The sequence below is a fragment of the Theropithecus gelada genome, chromosome 15 (assembly GCF_003255815.1).
Source record: "Theropithecus gelada isolate Dixy chromosome 15, Tgel_1.0, whole genome shotgun sequence".
NCBI lineage: Eukaryota > Metazoa > Chordata > Mammalia > Primates > Cercopithecidae > Theropithecus > Theropithecus gelada.
The window spans coordinates 12,702,282-12,723,734 of record NC_037683.1 but is presented as its reverse complement, the minus strand read 5'-3'; the positions used below and the strand labels follow the sequence as shown (position 1 = coordinate 12,723,734).

The following is a 21,453-nucleotide window of genomic DNA, read 5'->3' as shown; positions in this document are numbered from 1 at the left end:
GGGTGGGGTTCAGGAAGGTCTGCTTTTCGCAACCTCTCCTGGTGATTTTTGCACATGCTAAAGTTGGATAACTCCCACTCCAGAATGTGGACTTTCCATCTCATTATTGTAGCCTCAGTGCTTAGCCAAAGTGGCTCCGTACTCATCTGTGGACTCACTGTTCACACGCCAGGTCCCCGTAGGGACCGGGAATGTGGGAGGATGCTTCGGGGGAAGATGGCAAGGTCAGCCAAATTTGAAGTATTCCTGAGCCATGTGGGCAAAGACACCAGACAGACACCTCTGAGTCTAAGGAGAAAAGCCTGGCTTGGAGGTATTTTGGAAGTCATTAGCATATGGGTAGAATGACTAGATGACTAAATGTATGAAAAAAAAATTCTCAAGACCCATGTGAAAGTCCGAGAGGGGTGTGGTGGCCTGGCTGGCCTGAAGACAGGTATTCTGATGATTCTGGCCGGGGCCCCCATTTGCCTGGCACTGAGATGATATTAGTGTTTTTACTCTGTGAGCACTGTGCCCCTCAGGGCAAGCTGTGACTCCTATCACCAAACACTCAGGAACCATTGCTTTTGGGACCCTGGGGATGGTTTCATTTGTAGGCATCTGCCTTCTGTTAGGGTCCTTTTTTTTCCTTCTCTACAGGGGACAATATGACACTATCCAGCAAGACCTGATGGGAGTGGACACAGACTACCCTCATTTGCAGTAATCATGGGCAAGCAGGTGGTACCCACAGTGTACCAGAGAATGCCCTACCCTCGAGTAATGTTCCCTGGTTTGCACAGAGTCAGGCCTGTAAGGGGCAGGGCTTTGGCCAGGACAGTGCTATAGAACTTGATCCTGGATTTATTTTTGGAAAGTGAATCCTGGAACCTACCATTGCACCTTAAGGGTTGCAGGAATCTGAACCCTAGTCCTGCCTCATGTGGTTTATGCAAAATCTATGTTTGGTAATCAAATGGTTAATAGAAATCTAAGCATAGGGCAGATTGAATAGACATGTGCATACACTGGATTCTTCTGTTGCAGGGAAGAGGAAGTGCTCACAATTGTTAGTTCCCTAGCTGGAAAATTATTTGCGATCTAGGAGAGCTTAGAAAAATATTTACCTTAGTTGCCCAACAACTTAGCAGTCCTTCTAGCAGCCAGTGACTTGTTGCCACCTGACTATGTCCACCAGCATTTGTCAGAGTGATTTGACTCCGACTGGTCACCAGGTAATCTGTCTAAAGTTCAGAAGGTGTCAGGATGCCACCCTGAAGTTCCACAGTGACAGCCTCTCAAGTCTGTGCACTGTCCCCCACAGGTGACCTCAAAGCCAGCTGCCCATTTAACTGGGCACGGCATGGACACTGGCCCCAGCTCTCAGCCTTCTGAGGAGGTAGGTCTCTGCACCTTTCTGTAAGGAGGTGGTTGGGTTTGTGTGTGGTGTGCATTGGTGAGGCCTGGCCACAGGTTCCCTCCTTGGGGATAGGCAGTCCCTTGCCTGTCCTTCTGACCCTTGCTTGCAATTTGCCAGCAGAAAGGTGTCAGTAATCCTGGGGCACCAGAGGTGGGCATGGATTCTTACAGACCATTGCTGCCGCAGGGAAACAGGCAAAGACCCTCTCTATGAAGGCCAGAGCAGCAGCTTTTACTGGGGGACAACCCATTTCCAGCAGCCACCTGCTCTTGTGGCGTTTCCCACGGCGAATGAAATGTTTATTCTTTTCCCTTCCTCAGCCCTGGAAGCTGGTAGATGTGAGCAGGCAGTTTTTGTCTTTGGTGCCCTTGACTTTGGATTTCAAGCAAGCTGATCGCAAGTTTGCCCTTCTGTAGGGATGTAATTAAGCCACGGTTTTTGTCATTTCAATTACAGTAGCCCAATTTAGCCTGCCCCCCTTTAATACTTTGAAATTACTCTCCTCAAAAGTTGTATGCCAGTCATGCTTTCAGCCTTGACCAGCAGTGCTCGCTGGCGCCGCTTCTGAGCCGGCGTCACCACGGCAGGAGGCCGAGATGGCGGGAGGCTGGAACGTGGGCCCACTGCCCACAGCACCTCCTTTGAAGGCAGCGCCCCCTGCCCCCTGCAGTTGTTGCTCCCTGAAAGCACTTTAAACTCCTCGGCCCACACCCCGCCGCTGGAAGGGTCTCGGTGGAGAGAGGTCTGAGCTTTGTTAGTTGCGTTTTGATTTCAGTACAGGAGTTGATAAAACGAGATAAACCCCAGGCTCAGGAGGGCCGTGGAAATTAAACAGAGATGATATCAAAGTTCCCCTGAGTTTTCAACTGTGATACAGTAGCTCAGTTTTCTCCCAGACTGGGGCCGGGAGGCACGCCTTTGATTCCGAAACAATGTTCAGCATCAGTTAAGCCCAGCACTGCTGACTTTCAGGGATTAAGCACACTGTTGTAGTAATTCTTTGATCAGCTACAAGGGAGCAGTGTGCCGTCTGTATGAAGGGTCTTTATAGTTAAAGTTCATTTCTCCATGAACCCGGGATGACAGTCTTGTGCTAGGTGCTGCAGTGCCGGGAGCTGGGGCCTCCCCAAGCGCTATCTGCAGCACTGCGGGCAGAAGCTGGAAGCAAGCTTGCTCCTGGCTTTGTTGTGTGGTTTGTATGGTGCTCTTTGAGTATGGCATGGTGGAAAAAATCCTCTTGGCTTAGAAAACACTTCACCTTAACCCTCCCCAGCTTTCCCATTCCGTACACATGTGGGCACATGTGCATACGTGTATGTGTATGTGCACACACACACGCTACTCTCCTGCCTTGCAGAGGAAGCCTCTCAAGAGCAGACAACGCCTGAACCGAGGCTCTGCAGCCCCCAGCCTTGGAAATGACCTCGCAGAGGCTGTATGCCCGCTCAGGGGAGAGGTCAGAATGGAACCAGACCTGATGACCTGCGAGGTGAAAGTAAGAGGACCTGCTCAAGGTCCAGTTTGAGTCCCTGGCATCCCAGCACCTTTATTCCTTACCCAGCATGTATTGAGAATAGACTTAGATTGGCCCAATCCTATAGTTCTGCAAAATCTCAACATTTGTCTTGTCATCCAAAACACTGGGTCAACTTTGGAGGTTCCCTATAGAGACCTTCCTTGCAGCCACAGCTGGGATGGCACAAGTTTCGCCATCTTGCTTCCCCCTCCTCCCGATTGGCCCTGCAACTTCCAGTTGGATATGGAGCCCCTGTGAGCTGTCAGTCCTGCTCGCACCGTGCCATAGATCAACCTATTCCCTCCTGTGCGGTGCTCGGATCTCCCTCATTAGGCCTAAATTTACCTCCATCCTACACAAACATGGCCTTAGCTCATTTTTATTGTTGTAAATTATTTATGAGGGGAATGTTGAATCTTGAAACTGAGGTGTGAGGAAAATTAATCCCATGCTACTTTTATCCTTCTGTACTTTTTTCCCCCTTGCTTGACTTATTGAGCTGTGGCTAGAGATAGAAAAGCTTTGGCATTTTAAAATATAATTAGTGTTGAAACTGCTTTCTCAATTGGATGCCTTTCTGCCTAGTACAATGGAAAACAGACCAGACCCAGGGAGGAAGACCAGTCGTCCCACTCCTGGGAGGTAACCCAGCCACCTACCAGGTTTGATGTGAGCTTCAGCTGGGAAGGAGCCTGAGAAAGCTTCTTGAGAGCTGCAAAGCACTGTCCAAATGCTACAGACCTGTCAGTGTGTTTTGTGGGCAGTTTGGACTTTGAGATACAGATGGATGCTGGATGAGGAGCTGTTGATACAACCTGGGGTTGTTGCAACCAGGCCTCAGGATTTGATGTGAGAGGGCCCGCATGAATGGCCTCCTCGAGTCCTCAGCCGCGGAGCCATCCTTCCTGGCTTGAGGCTCCGCGCGGCCTGGGAAACGTGGAGCACTAGTTAATAAATGGCCTTTTGTTAGGAAGGTCAATTGAAGTGCCGGTAGAGACGCCGTTAAGAGTAATTTGCAGTCAGAAAATATGTAATTCAGGGCAGGCGGCTTTGAGTGATGGCCCCTGCCATGGATATCTTGGGCGTTTCTCATTAAAAGCTGCCTTGGTTGGTGATGGCGCTTCCTCCATGAGTCGGCCGCAGCGCGCGCGGCCCGGAGCCATTTGTCCATATTTCACAAAGGCCGCCTTCGTCTGTCCGGGGCACAGCAGCTGGGGGGAAGGAGAGAGAACGGCGGGCGTTGGAGATGCTCTGCGAGCAGCTCTGCAGGCCAGGCCCAGCTCCTTTGTCTGCCTCAGCCGGGGGCCGTCTGCAGCCATCTTTGAACCTTCTCCTGGGCCGCCGCAGGGCATTGTGGGAGCAGCATGGCTTCTTCCAGGGCCTGGTGACCCTCCCTCCTGCTGTTGAGAGCGGGCTCCAGGCAGAGGGCCATTGTCATCATTGTACCGGGAGGTACGATGTGACCAGGGGGTGTGGCAATGAATCCACCAGCAAATAAGATATTGCTTATTCATGCTTAACCCCACTTCCCTCTCTCTTCTCCTTTTTCTTTGTCCCTTTCTTTTCTCTCTCTCTATGATAGTAGAGTCCATACTATCTTAAAAAAAAAAAAGAAAAGAAAACTTACCTCACATGTTCTTTATTAAATTCACAGCGTGATATTTTAGCACTGGCAGAATTCGTACATTCTGTTAATGAGTTGTTAATTGCAAAGCATTCTTGGTAACCAACAGCAGGTACCAATATTTTGCAAACTGCAGCAATGTTATTTTCACGTTACCAATACTACGGGATTTTTCAAGTGCTGAGTCCTTTTGATCAGGGCCTGCTCTGGATCTGCAGGTGCAGATACTTAATTCTAAACCTTTACTGGGGACATGCATGTGTATTCACTCAATAAATATTTACTTAATGCCTACTGTGTGCAGGAAGCACTAAGCCCTGTGTTTTATGCAGATAAACCTGCCTGGTAAATGAAACTTGAAAGTAGAAAATGATGCAGTGATGCAGTGTGATACCCCCTGCCCTGGCCGTTTAGAAGCTTATTTTCAGAAGAATTAGGTGAAGCATAACTTTGTTAAGCTTTTGTTGTAAACAGAAGAGGAGACTGCAGCTGTGCCAGGCACTTCCTAGCCTTGATCGAGGACTCAGCTCCATTGCACTGACAAGTCTGTTTCTGGAGCTTTTTGTGGGTTCCACTGACTTCATGGGAGACTTGCATACGGCATTTTGATTGTTCCTATTTAGGAGGCTGCAGTCATTTTTAATGGCCTCTGCCTTTTCTAATTCTAGGCTAGAAGCAAGAATATTCTTCCTGCCTGCTTAGTGAGGTAGGGTGTTTGGTTTGTGTTAGAAGCAGTAACCAGCCTTGAGAGATCTGGCAGACCTACAGCCAGTGGAGTTTAATTGCTGCAGAAGGAGGTGGAATTTGACTTGCTCTTTTTCACTGCTTGTCCTTTTAAAAGTACTTAGGTTCATTTACATATGGTGGTGTCTCTCTTATTTGCTTTCTGGTGCACTGCCACTCCAGCTGCCCAGACCCAGTGCTCTCTATATTCTACCTGTCTCCTCTGGTCACATCAAGAGGCAGTCAGCAGCAGAATAATAATTCCATTTTCCCTCCCTTTCTCTCAAAGTGCCCAGCAAGAATTATGATCATTGTTACTATTCGGCTTTGAGTAAGTGCCCACATGACCCGAGGGTAAAACACAACAAAGGGATCTGCCAGTCCCCTAGGGAGTGACGCCTATCACATTTCTGACCAGTTACCTGGACTTGTATGTCCCACACCCCACCAGCCTTATGTGCTTTTTTGAGCGCCTACTGTGTACCAGGGACCTCTCCAGACCTTTCATTTACATCTACTCTCTTTGACTCTCTTGGTGCTCACAGGAGCTCTGCAAGGGTCAGTATCATGACCTCGTTTTATAGCTGAGAAAATGAAGGGTCCATGAGGTTAAATTGCTTACTCAAAGTCACCAGCTAGTCAGTCATGGAGCCAGGAGTCCAACACCATTCCTTCACCCAAGCCGAGAACACTTATTTCTATGTTTACAACATTCTTTGCTTCTTTGCAAAGCTCTGCCTGCTGAAGGCCTAACCTTGGCTGTGGGTTTGGAAGTCTAGGCCTCCGTAGGCGAGATTGCAAGGGAGAGAGAGGAAAGGTGTTGTTAGGCTTAGCCATGTCTGACGTGTCTTCAGAGCAGCTGCTGGTATCTGTTCAGAAATCAAGCAGCTGGATGGCGGAGTTAAGAATGACGTGCTCTTGGGTTTGAGTCAAACTTACCTCCTGAGAGTAGAGACAAGCTCTCATGTTAGCTCAGTGTTCAAAGGTAACTGGAGAAGAGTGGGAACCAGAGGTGATTTGAATTCTTGACCTAGGGAAAGGGTCACATAGGGTCAGGACTCATTCAACTAGTTCAGGTATGTGAACCTCAGGGTATTTGCCCCAAGATTCTGGTTCTGTCTGTTTGAGACTTTATATAATTCACATAAATGCTATGTTTGAATTTTATGCTTTCTTTTTCCTTTGCTGAACCAGGACCAGTCCACCATGCCTGAAGTCAAAGACCTCTCAGAAGCCTTGCCAGAAACGTCAATGGATCCCATCACAGGAGTCGGGGTGGTGGCTTCTCGGAACCGAGCCCCGACAGGCTATGACGTAGTAAGTCAAGATACTAGTTTGTACATTTTGCTCACTGATTCTACAAGTATTTATCTCCTGTGTCCAAGACCCTCTGACCCTTGCGTGTTAAGATGTGCTTCTTCCCTCTAGGAACTTAATCAAGGGAGGGTCTGGAGAGCATCCTGGTTTGGGAGTTAGAAGACCTGAGCCCTTCTGGGCCATTTCCTGGCCTTGACCACCTCTATGATGGTCATTTTCACCTTCTGTAAAATTAAGGAGTTAGATTCATTGATTTTCAACTTCTGGTGGTGACATTTCATGAAAAGGATCCAGAGTCTATGAACGACTCCTGGTGGTTGTCATGTATTGTCACGCATGTGTAAATATTGTAAAGGCATTGTCCTACATCTGTGTAGCTCTTTACAGTTTAAAATGTTTCCTACCTGTGAACTCGTTTAACTCTCATGGGCTTTTGGAAGGCTGGGAGGGCAAGTAGCTGTATCGCCTCTTTGCTGATTAGGAGAATCCAAGCTCTGAGAAGTGAAGTAACAGAGTCCCAGTCTTTGGATATGGTGAATCATCAGGACCAGCCTCCCTCCAAGTCCAGCGCTGTGGCTGACCACGCCACCACAATTTAGTGGAGAACTTTCCTTGCTTTTCAGCAGACATTTGTGCAGGTAGTAGTCCTGATGATTGGAACTGGTTATTTTGTTGTTTCCATAGGTAAATTCTGCTTCAGTTGTAAAATTCTGATTACATAGTACAGAGGAACATTACGGGGGTTTAATTAACATGGATATTATCATGTGTTCTGAGATTCTAAGGTGGTCTTAGATTTACTTTCCTCACTTTGTGACGTTTTGTGCTTATTCACTGAAAATGTGCACCAAGAATACATAAGAGTGAAAGAACACGAATCTCATTAGCCAACACTGAAGACCTCCCACAGCAATTAGAATAGTGTCTGATGTCCTGCAGTGAGGAGGATGCAATGCCTGGTCCAGCAGAAGATGCCCCAAGGCAGCGTTTCCTAACTTCGGCACTGTTGACGTTTCGGGCAAGACAATCAGATAATTCTTTGTGCTATCCTGTGCTTCATAGGATGTTAAGCAGCATTCCTGGCCTCTCCTTAGTGAATACCAGTAGCACCTGTCCCTCCTCCCCTAGTGGTGACAACCCAGAATGTCTCCAGACATAGCCAGATGTCTCCAGGAGCAGGGGGTGGCTGGGCAGAATCAGCCCCCTTTGAGAACTGCAGTGGTCAAGGCAGATCTGTACTGGGTCAGCCAGTGCTGGGTCCTGGGTAAGGAAGGAGGAGCCTGTCCAAATGCTACACATCCCTTTTCCAACTGTTTGAAAGCTCGTAAACATTTTAAAAGTGAAAAAGTGAAGGAATCTTTTTCTGACAAACATTTGAGTCTTTCCTGCTGCTTGACTTCAAAGCACGATTTGAATGTATAACTTTCCATAAAATAGAATCATTAGGTATGGCTTTGTGCCACGAAACTCTGGGGGAAGCTAATAAAAACGTTCCTGATTTGAGAAGCCAAAATGTCTTTTGATGAATTAGGGATGAAGCAGCAAGTCATGAATCAAGGCAGGGACTGGGAGTTCCCGCTGTGGGAGAGGACGGGCTCAGGGGTCACTCTCCTAGGAGGGCTTGCAGGGAGCTTGAGCCCAGAGCAGGGGTCTCCCCATCTTCCCATGCCCTCTTTTGTTGATCTGTATCTTTAGCATTCCGTTTGTACCTTTAGGGTCATCCTGCTTGCTTGGCTAGCGGGTGGCAGATGGCCTTTGATAGTTTGGTTTTCTGGAAGTCTTGGTAAGTCTGACAGGAGCAGAATCTATCCCTATCATTTTCTCCTAACATCGAGCTCAGGGCAGAAGAGCGCAGTGTCAAATGAGTAAAATTAATAAGCACATTTCATGATTGTGCTGTGCCGTGCATTTTAGTGGGAGGTGAGCAGGGCAAGGGGCTTGAGCTCATCCGCCCGGTAATTACCCAGCTCTGCACGGCCGAGGTAGAGACTGCTCCGGCTCCCTCTGAAAGCCCTAACAGGGAGAGAGGTGGGAGTCCCCTCTTGGTGCTGGCCTCTGGACTGTGTGCAGACAAGCGTCTCGTTCCCCAGAGGTCTGGCCCCAAGTTCAAGGAAGGCGGGGAGTGCATGGTGAGAAGAGAGACTTCTCATTCCTTTTATCTGGAGTTTCATATTAAGTCAACATCCAAACCAAAGTGCACGGCGCTCTGTGGTGGCTAGGCTGCAGAAATGCTCAGACAGAACTCCAGCAGATGAGGAAGCCCTGCTGCGGATTGGGCCGAGACCTCTCTCTGTCTGGTGTAGCTGCTGTAGGATTAATTTCTCCCTGCACACAGAGCCCATTGAGTACTGCCACCACGCAGCCCTGCGAGTTAGGCACCAGATGGACTGGTGACCCTGAGTAGCACAACTGCTTTAAAATGAGCTTAGGTCCCATTGCTGCTCGAGGTAAAAGGTGCCAAATGTTCATTTATAAAAATTTAATTCAATAACTTCCCTTCTCTCTGGGTCAGGGGAGCCTTCTTAGGCTAGGGGGCTGGGGATTATATGCTAAACTTCTCAATTTATTGTTCCGATGTCTGCAGTCCTCTCTGAAAGGGCCTCCCTTTTCTGTTCTGCACCCACACTATCTGGGAGTGACTGGTGCTTCTCTCCCCTTGCAGCCAGAGTTGGGGTGAGGCTCGTGCGTCTTTGTGATGCCACGTGCCCGGAGTAGTGACTATATGTCATAGATGACTAGTGTTTGCCAAAGATAGTGCATGCGGTTTTATCCTGTGTGGATGGTCAGTTTTCACAGAATTGTAATGCCATAAGAAGCACTTCCTGCTACAATTCCTGTGTGCGGAATGTAACCTTTGATGTACAAGCCACTCTGCGATGTTGCAGTGTCTGCGGGGCATCAAGCTGGACATTACTGAGAATCATTGTTGGGTGTGTTTCCAGCGATGTACATTTTACCTTTCACCCACATTCCTTTGCCTTTCTAAGTAAATGCTTATGACCAGGCGTGGTGGCTCATGCCTGTAATCCCTGCACTTTGGGAGGCCGAGGTGGGCAGATCACTTGAGGTCAGGAGTTGAAGACCAGCCTGGCAAACATGGTGAAACCCCATCTCTACTAAAAATACAAAAAAATTAGCTGGGCGTGGTGGTACGTGCCTGTAATCCCAGCTACTCATGAGACTGAGGCAGGACAGTCGATTGAACCCAGAAGGCGGAGGTTGCAGTGAGCCAAGATTGAGCCACTGCGCTCCAGCCTGGGCAATAGAGTGAGACTCTGTCTCTGAATAAATAAATAAATGAATAAATAAATTCCTACAACTCAGACTGAAACTGCAACACTATATTTATGAGATGACTCTTTTTCCATAAAAAACATGTCTTCCTTTCCTTGAAAATATACTTTTCTTGGTTAAAAAAAAAAAAAAAAAGTTAGCAACACAGAGAAAGTGAGACGAATCAAACACTCCAGAACATTTTAATTTTACATTGTTTATCTGTCCACCCCATTTTTTGAGTACCTACTATGTGCCAGCTAGGAGCTGGGGAAACAGCGATGAGCAAAACACACACAGCTCTGCCTTCATGAAGCACACAGTCTGGAGAGGAAGACAGGCAATGATGGTTGCAAATAAATAAAAGATGAAACTGGGGGTAAGTGCTTTGAAGGAAAATCCTTATAGATGATTTATCTTTCAGATCTAGCTTTCCAGATAGTTCTGACAGCATGAACCCCTTGCATCCTACTTCTAAAAATCACGGATCATTCCTTTCCTTCTATACCTGGAAGCCTGCTAGGTGTTGGAGCCTTTCCCAGGAGACCACCTCGAAGGTGCTCACCATTCTTCAGTGCCAGCTTTCTCACCTGCCACCACATGGCTCCTTTTTTGTTGGTGACATCTGTGAGGTTGTCCCATGGCTGAGTTCAGCTCCCTGCCCACCTGGCAGCTGCTGCTCTGGCCTTTCTGGCCTGTGCAGGAGTTGGACGCCGCTCTCCCTGTGTCTCCCCCTCCTCTGTGACCCTCCATGGTGTCTTAGCCCATTTGTGCTGCTATAACACAATCCCTAAGACTGAGTAGTTTATAAAGAGCAGGATTTATTTCTTACAGGTCTGGAGGCTGGGAAATCTAAGGTGAAGGGCCTGCATCTGGCAAGGGCCTCAATGCTGTATCATCCCATGGTGGAAGGTGGAGGGACAAGAAAGGGAGAGTGAGCAGGAGGGGACCACACACATCCTTTAATCAGGAACCCACTCCAGGGATAAGGCTGTTGAGGACAGAACCCTCAGGACCTAATCACTTCTTACAGGTCCCGTCTCTCAACACTGTTGCATGGGGGATAAAGTCTCTAGCACGTGAACACTGGGGGCACATTGAAAGCGCAGCACATGACATCCCATACAACAGCTGAGACCAAACTTACTTTTAATGAGAACTTTCTGGGACTTTGGGGGATAATGGGAGTGAGATACTAAAACTCAGAGGATCTTGACAGCTGTGGTGGGGGTCCAGGTCCATGCTCAGACCTCTTCCTAGCCAGCCCTCTGTCTTGCTGTTGGCTGACTTCATCTTGCCTACCTCAGAAAAGCGTTGTGAGCTGCCAGGCTAAACTGCGTCCTGGTCTCAGAGAGACTAGGAGATATTTTATTCTTTTTCCTCACGCCAGTTTAAGACCTCCTCCATTCTCTTCTTGAGAAATCCCACCCAACACACGGGAGTCTTTCTGGCAAAGTAACCCTGAAGTGACAGATCAACCTCAGGCTCCATGACTCTTTCGGAAAGTCCAGGTAAGGGATTCCCAAGCTTTAGTGGGCCTCAGTCCCCAGGAGGGCCCCGTATCAGAGTTCCTGCCTGAAGGTGCTTTCCACCCTCGGGCATATCTAGAAGAGCAAAGGCCTGATGATAATAAGCATAGGTTTCAGTGGCAGGCAAGGAGCCACTCCCCAGGAGGTCTCTCTGATAACCACATATAGGGTAAAAATCCAAATTATTTGATTTGGCTTTCATGATTTCAGTGTATCTTACAGTTTCACTTCCTTCTATTCATCCTTTCTCCAGCCCCATTGAACGGCTCACTTTCTCACATCCAGAATAAGCAGGAACTTGGTACCATTGTACCTTTAAACCCTCTTTTTTCATATTTCTGAAATGCCTATACCCAGCGCCCCAACTTTTAAGTAAAATTTTTCTCATCCTTAAAACCCAGGTTACATAGCCCCTTAGTGAAACTTTTTCTGACCGTTACTCATTCATTTATTTGCTCATTGGTTTCACAAATGTTTATTGGCCACTTAGCTATTGTCCAAGGCACTGGAAATCCAGTATCCTGAGAAGGCCAGGCTCCATCAAGTGAGAGGTGAGAGATGAGGATGGGCAGGGGGGTGAGACCAGATCATAGCCGCTAAGGAGTTTGCTATTATTCTGAGGGTGGTGGGAGTGATTGGGAGATTTTAAGAAAAAAGAGGCTCTTAGCCAGATTTGTGTTTTCCCAAGTTCACTTGGTTGGTACGGAAAACAGTTCGGGGGAGGATAAGCAGTGAGGCAGGTGGGCGTGTGTGGAGGCTGTGAATTTGTGCAGAGTGAGAGCTAGAGCCTGTGCCAGGCTATTGACAGTGGACATGTGAAGCAGTACATGGATCCTGGGGCTGTGGGAACTTGGGACATGGGAACCCAAATACGTATATTCTTTGATGGCAAGAATGGGTTGAATGTTGGGAGTCGGGGGAGTGGGGAGGAAAGGGAAGGATGAGAGTGCCACAGCGTGTCTTGTTGGCCAGGGGTAGATGCTGGTGTTCTCTGCTGGGACAGGAACGGAGACAGCCAGGTCGGGTGGAGGCAGGAGGGAGACTCTTGGGACAGTTTTGAACACCTTGAGTTTGAGCTGCTTATATGACTCTAGCGGAGCCCTAGGACCGAAGGTCTGGAGAGGGGTCTGGGCACCATCTTCATATAGCAAGGACCGTGGGCATAACTGGGCTTGTCTGGGGAGGGTTGTGGGACTAGAAGAGAGGTTGTGCCATTTCAGACTCCACTGCCGTGGAGGGTCACTGGTTAAGGATGGGCAGAGGAGGAGGCACTCAAAAGGGGACTAAGCCTGAGCATCCAGAGAGGTAGGTGGAAAATTAAAGAAAACTAAGGGGAAAAGTGTATTTCTGTAAGAAGGTGTGGTGAGTAATGTTCAAAGTTGCCAAAGTGAAAGGAGCCTGAAGGGTGTCCATTGGGTTTAATGCAAGGAGATGGTTGTGAACTTGGTGGCAAGCTCAGAAGCAAGGATAGAGTGAACCTGCAAGGTAAGTAGGAGGTGGTAACAAGAGGTTGAGAGTGCAGATGACGTTTGAAGAGGAGAGGCCAGGGCGTAGTGGGAGCTAGAGGATGCTATGACCCCAGGAGCCTTTTCTCCCTTTGTTAAAGGTAGGAAAGTGTTCAGTGTGTCTAGTTGCTGATGAGAAGGAACCAACAGAAAGGGAGGGGTGTAGATATAGGAGAGAGGGACTGGCTGATGAAGCAGGGCCCATGAGGGGGCAGAGGAGTTGGGATCCAGAGCCCAGAGAGGGGCACTGGGTCATGTTTCTTTAGCCTTTGCCCCGTCCTGCCCCTGCGCGCTGGGAAGCCAGCTTTGGGCTCGGCCTGTGCGGCCAGCACATGGGCCAGCTGCCCTGAAAGTCTCCACTTCCCCTTTTTTACTGCTCCCCCCTCCCCCTGTGTCTCTTTCTCTTAACACTATTTCTGAAACTAATTAGACAAAAGAACCTTTTTTAAAAAACAACTGGACCTTTATAATTTATATATGCCCAAAATGTAATAGGAATTTTCTGAATAATTGGAGTTTCAAATGCTCGAACGCAAATATGAGGGACTATGGGGATCCTAGGAGAAGTCAGCTTCTCTCTGGGCCAGTGGGCTGGGTATAGGGAACATAGGGAGGGATAAGTTTAAAATCCCAAACCTCCAAACGAGGTCCTCTTCTTTTACTTACTGAAGTAAGAGAAGGAAAAAGAATCTCAATGGTGATACAAGTTCAAACAAGCTTGCATTTTTATATAGTGCTCAAGGAATTTTTAAAAATCACGTTATGAAAAGCATGTGAAGATGGCAACTATATCTTGTTAAAAACATATGGCAGATATCAAGTGAAAATGTGGGACATTGGCATATCCCGTCTGAGCACAGCTGTCACATGGATTTTCAGAAAGCCGAAGCTGTGGTGGGGGGCTTTTCGGGGGGCAGGAAAATTGCCCTCTTTCCCCATGGGCTGGAGGACAGCGGCAGCCCAAAGCCTCAGGCAGTTGCGCCTCCTGGAACTCTGCCTCCATGAAGCGAATGAGGAAACAAGGGCGGCAGCAGCTTGTTCCGGCTGTCCTGGCTTCCTGAACACAGAGCTTTGCTATCGGGGGGCTACTAACTGCAGAAATAACCACAGACTTTGAGTCCTGCCACACAGATTGGTTTATTTTCAGAACCAGAGCTTGTTTTGATAAAAGGCACCAGGTGCTCCTCCTTTTTGTTTTGTTAGAAAATACATTAAGCTGAGATTTACTGAAAATGCGGAAAGTGGTTTTGTAACTAGCCCTGGGCCTTTGTTCCCTGTGGCCTGGATTAGCAAACCTCTTTTAAGGTCCTTCCCTCCACATTCCCCTTTGTCCTGCCACACCCTGGCCCCAAGGGAGCAGAGCTGCGGTCTGAGAGGATGCACGTGGCACACTTAGCACAGTGCTGGCATCCAGGAGGTGTGCAGGAGGCAAACATCAGCTGTCGTTAGGTGATCCCATTAGAAATAGTGGCCTAAAGCACCTGGTTGCAGAGGAGCTGGTCTTTTCTTCTTCTAGGCTTCCCTTCCCTGCCAACCGTGAATTTTTTGTTTTGACACAAAGTTCCCACTAATGACTTGTTCCGTAGTTGGTTCATTTGGAAAGTGGTAGGGAACAGGCAGTGTTCTGGTACTTCCTTCTGTTCGCGAAAACTTCCTAATTCCCTGTTTAAAAAGCCTTCTAACAATGAAACGCCAATTAATTGGATTGAGGAAAAAAGATGAGATGCTTGCTTTAATTTTTCTTTCATTTTTTTATTTTTCAGCTAAACTTTTTATTTTGAGAGAATGGTAGACTCATGTGCGGGTGTAAGAAGTACTACAGAGAGAACCTGTTTATCCCGAGTGGTAACATCTTGCAGACTAGTACAATGCCACAACCACGATACTAACATTAACACAGTCAAGATACAGAACCTTTGTTTTAAAATGTACCCAGGTTTTTGTTTTTATTCAGATATGATGTGGCCAATAAATTAGGAGAGGATTGCCACTGGAAAGATTATTACTCACAGTTCCCAAGAGGAGCAGACAGGCCACACCCTGCAGGGCCACCTGGGAAAGTGCAGGTGGGGAAGTGCAGGTGGGGAAGTGCAGGGTGGGTCAGGAAGCACAGGGAGCCAGGGAGAAATGAGCCAGGAAGGGCAGTTTCAAGCAGGGTGAGAACACTTAGAACTGATTAAGTTGGAATAATTTTGGCAGGTTCTGGGGTACATGGGTGAGTCCCTCTATGCCAGGTACCTGACCCTGGGGAATCGTGTCCTGGACTGCAAGAGCCCATGAAAACAGGCAGATGGAGATAAGAACTCAGCATTGGTTGCTCTGCATATCCAAGGTGTGCACACGAGCAAGTCATTCACCTGGGAGGGGCAGTCCCTCCCTGCTTCTGTAAGGCCTCAGGATATCAAAGCATCATAAAATATAGAAAAAACCTGCCATAATACAATTTCTATCACCATAAGGATCTTCCATGTTGTCCTTTTATAGCTACACTCACTTCCCTTCTACTACCACCTTCTTCTTCATCCTTGATAGCCACTAATCTGTTCTCCATTTCTATAATTCTGACATTTCAAGAATCTTATATAAATGGAATTATATAGTATGTCACCTTTTGGAATTGGCTTAAAAAAAAAACTCAGCATAATTCTCCTGAGATGCATGCAGAGAGTCTATTGTGTGGGTTAATAGTTTATTTCTTTTTACTGATAAATAGTATTCCATGGTATGGGTATCCCACAATTTGTTTGATCATTTACCCATTGAAGGACATCTTGGTTGTTTTCATTCTGGAGCTATTATGAATAAAGTTGCTGTACTCACATGAAGGTTTTTGTGTGGCTGTGTTTTTATTCCTCTGGGATAAATATCCAGGAATGCCTTTGCTAGGTCATGTGGTAGTTGCACATTTAGTTTTTAAAGAAAATGTTAAACTACTTTTTGGGATAGCTGTAATGAATGTATGAGGATCCAGTTTCTCTCTATCTTTTCCAGCATTTGTTATTGTCAATATTTTTTTTGTTTTAGTCGTTCTGACAGGACGTGTAGTGATAATTCATTTGGTTTCACATTGAATCTCCCTAGTGGTTAATGAATGATGTTGAACATCTTTTCATGTGCTTATTTGCCATCTGTATGTCTTCGATGAAAATTTCTTCATGCCTTTTACTCATCTTCTAATTGGATTGTTTGGTTTTTTGCTTTTGAGTTTTAAGAGTTCTTTGTGTATTCTAGCTATGAGTCCTTTGTTGGATATGTGGTTTCCAAATATTTTCTCCTAGTCTTTACTTGCCTTTTCATCTTAACAGGGCCTTTCACAGAGCAAATGTTTTTAATTTTGATGAAGTCCAATTTATTGCTTTTTCTGTCTGTGAATCATGTTTTGGTGTCAAATCTAAGAACTCTCTGCCTAGCTCTAGATCCTGAAGATATCTCCTGTTTTCTCCTACAACTTTTATAGTTTTACATTAACACTTAAGTCTGTGATACATTTTTTTTCCTTAATTTTTGTATAAGACGTGAACTGAGTTCAAAGTTCCTTCTCCCCTCTTTGAGAGAGTAATTGCTCTAGCATTATTTGTTGAAAAGGCAACCATTCTTTTTGAATTGCTTTTGAACCTTTCTCAAAAATCAGCTGAGCTTGTTGTGTGGTTTTCTACTTTCATTCTATGTGTCCATCCTCTGCCAATACCACTCAATAGTGATTACTGCAGCTGTATGGTAAGTCTTGAAATTGGATACTGTATTGGTCCATTTTCTTTTGTTTATAACAGAATATGTGAAACTGGATAATTTATAAATAAATGAAATTTATGTCTTACAGTTCTGGAGGCTGGGAAGTCCAAGTTCAAGAGGCACATCTGGTGAGGGCCTTCTTGCTTGGTGAAGATTCAGCAGAGTCCCAAGACAGTGCAGGTCATCTCATGGCGAGGAGGCTGAGGGTACTAACATGCTAGCTCAGATCCCATCCTCTTTTTATAAAGCCACCAGTTCCACTCCCATGATAAGCAATCAATCTATTAATCTGATGAATGAGCCCTCATGATCCAATCACCTCTTAAAGGCCCCCCTTTTCAATACTGCTACAATGGGGATTAAGTATCAGCAGGATTTTTTGAGGGTACATTCAAACCATAGCAGGTAGAATGATTCCTTCTACTTTATTCTCCTTTTCCAAAATGATTTTAGCTATTCCAGTTATTTGTCCATATAAATCTTAAAATAATCTTGCCTATATCTACAAAAAACTTATTGGGGTTTTAATGGGAATTAATGTTAAATCTGCATATCAATTTGAGGAGAATTCACATCCCCACTATGTTGAGTATTCCAATTCATGAACATAATATGTCTCTTCATTTATTAGTTCTTCTTTCATTTCTTTCACCAGCATTTTGTAGTTTTCAGCAAACAAGCTCTATAATGTTTTGGTAGATTTAAGCCTAAATACTTATTTTTAGATTTTGAGCAATTATAAATGGAATTGTACTTTTAATTTTGATGTTCACATGTTCATTGCTGTTACATAGAAATTCAGTTAATTTTTATAGGTTTATCTTACATCCTGTGACCTTGCTGCACTCATTATTAGTTCTAGGTTTTTGGTTTTGTTTTTTTTAAGATTCCTTGTGATTTTCCACCTGGGCAACAATCTCATCCTTTTTTCTTTCACATCTGTATGCCTTTTATTTTTTTTTTCTTGCCTTATTGCAAAGGGTAGAACATCTAGCACTATGTTACCTGTGAGAGAGTAGACCTTCTTACCTTATTGCTGATCATAGGTGGAAAACATTCAGTCTTTCACTTTTTTTTTTTTTTTTTTTTTTGTGAGACTGAGTCTTGCTCTGCTGCCTAAACTGGAGTGCAGTGGTGTGATCTCAGCTCCCTGCAACCTTCACTTTCTGGGTTCAAGCAGTTCTGCCTCAGCCTCCAAAGTAGCTGGGATTACAGGCATGCACCACCATGCCAATCTAATTTTTGTATTTTTAGTAGGGATGGGGTTTCACCATGTTGGCCAGGCTGTTCTGAAAGTCCTGACCTTGTGATCCACCTGCCTCGGCCTCCCAAAGTACTGAGATTACAGGCTTGAGCCACTGTGCCTGGTCCCAGTCTTTCACTCTTAAGTATAGTATTAGCTGAAGGTTTTTTGGTAGGTGCTGTTTATCAAGTTGAGGGAGTTCCTTTCCATTCCTGTTTTTCTGAGGGTTTTTATCATGAATAGGTGTTGAATTTTGTCAGATGCCTTTCCTGCATCAATTGATATGATCGTGTGATTTTTTTTTTTCCTTTAGCTTGTTAACATGGTGGATTAAATTGGTTGGTTTTTGAATATTAAACCAGCCTTGCATCTGTGGAATAAATTTCACTTGGTGATGGTATATAATTGTTTTTATTTATTGCTGAATTCTCTTTGATAATAGATTGTTAAGAATTTTTTTCTGGCTGTTCCAGATGTGTGAAAAAGAAAGAAAAAAAATGTTGTGTTTGTGTTTATGAGGGATATTGATGCGTAGTTTTCTTTTTGTATACTGTCTTTGTCTGGCTTGGTAATACCAGATTCATAAAATGAATTGGAAAGTGTTCCCTCCTCTTCTGTTTTCTGGAAGAGACTGTGTAGAATTAGTGTTAATTATTTTTTAGATGTTTAGATGTGGAAGTCTGGGATCCTTACTCTGGCCTTGTTGGCATGGGTGGGTGTGGGGCCACTGTATTTTATGTGGCATTTGGCTGGAGTAGAGCAATTATTGTCTAAACGTTTTCTCTCTTGCTAGGCTGCCCCCTGACTAGAGAAAGCAGGCTTTTGTTGTTTTTGTTTTTTGGTTTGTGTTTATTGCTGTTTCTGGGTTGCTGATTTCTTTAGCTTCAAGTCTGGGATATATGAGGCAGAAAGAAAACCACGGAACTCACCACCATGTTGTTCCCTGGGTCATGAGATCCCTAGCTGGTCAGACATATTCTTTCACCTTTCAGAGTCTTCTTGTGTGTGTTTGGTATAATTTCCAGTTTTTTTTTAGTTGTACTTACTGGGAAGATTAGGGAAAAGTTTACTTACTCCATATTCCTGGAAGCGGAAGTACTGGCTTGCTTTAATTTTATGTTAGTTCAGAGTTAGCCAAAGAACCTGTTTATTTCTAAGCCTGTCATAAATCTTTCCAAAACATTTAGGTTTCAACCTTAATATTATATATATAGGCAGGAAGTGTGCTATTGTGTTCTTGTAAAATACTTGCTAGTTACTCCTTAAAGTCTGTAAGACTCAAAATTCTTCAGGGCCATCTTTCTCAATTTTCGTGGTCCAGATTTATAGTATTAAAAGGCTGTTTGCATGAGGGATGATGCAAATTAGGAAGAGGAGACATGGCTGGAGATGAGGATTGCGGCTGGTGAGCTGTATTGAAAGGTAGAGACCACTGAAGAAAAGAAAGAGTCCATGAGATGTCTCCAAGAAGGGGAGACAAGACTGGAAGGAAGGATCTGTTCTGGTTCTTGAAGTAGGCAGATCTGTCAACTTGCTTCTGTCATTCATTCATTCATGTCTTTGTATTGTTTTGTTTTAATAGCACAAGTATTATACTGTATAAATATACTCTCATTGTAAAAGATTCAAGCAATAAAGCCCTGTCCCCTTCCCTTTCCCAGAGGTAATTATCGTTAACAGTTTGGTCTGTATCCCTCCAATCCTTTTCCCACAAACCTGCAAATACCTATTTATAGAGAGAGGCCCTATAGTTTGGGGTGACCTTGGTTAAGTTACTTTACCTCTTAGTGCCTCAGTTGTCTCAAAAGTGAGGATTAATACCAGGACTTTCCTCACAGAATTGTGTTGAGGATTAAATTAGCTAATGTTTGTGATGTATTTAACAGTGACTGGCAGTAGTGTGAGTGTTGTGGCTGTTACTTAGTGTTATCATTATGTATTCTTATGCAGTACATAATGTACCTTTTCTTTTTCCCTTAACATTATATGTAAGAAGTCTTTCCATGTCATGACGTGCCACTCAGCCTCTATTCTTCTACTTGTATGTTTCCCTTCTGTAGAGTAACTTAGTAACCACTGCGCTGCTGATAAAAATTTAGATTTTTCATTTTGGTCTGTGAAAAGCAATACTGATGATGAGTATTCCTATTCATACGTCTCTGGGTGTGTGCTGGTGGATCAAAGGATGTGTGCATTTTAAATTTTAGTAGTTACTAAACCAGGTAGCTTTTCAAAAATGCTTTACCAGTTTATATATACTCCCAGTAAACAGTATACCCAAATAACTATTTACCCTTGTCCATACCATTACCCTTTATTGTCAGTGTTTTCATTACTTTTCAAAACTGGAAGCTCATTTTGTGAATGTGCAGTTCTGTGATTAGCAATAAGGCTGAGCATCTTTTCATGTTTCTTGGCCATTTGCATTTGACTATCAGTTTCCAGTTTTTGTAGTTGGCTCATGTGGCTGCCTTTCTCTTCCTTGTTTCTAGGCTTCCCTCATATATTCTGTGCATGGATTCTTTGCCTGTTGTATGTGTTACAGATATTTTTCTCTCAGACTGTCAGTCTTTCAGCTTTGTTCATAGTCTCACATTTTGTCGATACGTTTGTTCCTCTTATCAAAGTTTTGTTTTGTTTTTATGTCATCATATCTGTCAATCTTCTTCTTTCTTTCTTTCTTTATGATTGTTATTATTTGTTTGGTCTTAATTCTTTAAAAAGACCTGTCTAGATGCTAAAACTAGGAGGTGATATTTTTATGAGAAACAGTATATTTACAGAGTCTCAGAGTATCTTCCTCAAAATACTTATGAATTACAAAGGAATAAAAGTGGGGAAACCAAGCAGATACCACTGTAAGCGAGTGATCCAAGTTAACATTACCAGTAATGAGACAAGTAGATGTCCTGTGCCTGCCGATATGCTACACTGAGAAGGACACAGCATGTAAGTGACCATATGGATATGAAAACACATATATACACACATGCATAGAAATGCAGTGTATACATATATAAACACAGAGAAAGAGGGGAAGCAAATATAGTAATGTTAACATTTTAGGGAATCTGGGGACAGGGTATATAGGCATTCTTTGAATTATTTTTGTAGCTGATCTTGAAATCTGAAATTATTTTTACATAGAAACTTAAAAAAATTAGAAACAGAAAAGCCTGACTATCCCAGGATAATAGAAATATCATCTATTTTCAGCTAATATACCATCTATTTTATTGATTTGGCTTTTTAAACATCAGAGTTTTATTTTGGAGTGGAGTGTAAAGTGGAGTCTAACTTATATTTTTCCAATTGTGTAGCCATTTTCCAAACACTGTCCTCTCCCTGCAGTTTTGATGAGCTGCAGTTGTCATACGCTAGGTCTTTGCATATACATAGATTTCTGCATTACACTGATGAAAACACTTGTTTCCTGTCCCACAGATGAAACCCACAGCAGCTTCTTTTTCCTTAATATAGGGCCTTTATGCAGGGAATACAAGACATGGAGGAAACAGAAATAAACTTTATTACCACCTCCTTCTGACCCCTGATGACCCCAAGCCAGACCCCAGCTAGCAGGTGAGGG

At 44.7% G+C, this 21,453-nt stretch overlaps 1 protein-coding gene across 2 annotated transcripts in view; it reads left to right on the top strand.

Annotated features, from left to right (window-relative positions):
• Positions 1–21,453, top strand: part of MVB12B (multivesicular body subunit 12B) — a 180,485-nt gene that overhangs the window by 7,488 nt on the left and 151,544 nt on the right. Inside the window, exons 1-2 of one of the 2 annotated variants that reach the window (XM_025360210.1) lie at positions 1,179–1,381; positions 6,460–6,582. In XM_025360210.1, coding sequence (XP_025215995.1) covers positions 1,346–1,381; positions 6,460–6,582 — 159 coding nt within the window. In that variant the 5' untranslated portion in view covers positions 1,179–1,345. Of the gene's footprint in view, positions 1–1,178; positions 1,382–6,459; positions 6,583–21,453 lie in introns of those variants that run through there. The other variant, XM_025360209.1, reaches the window with a different exon arrangement.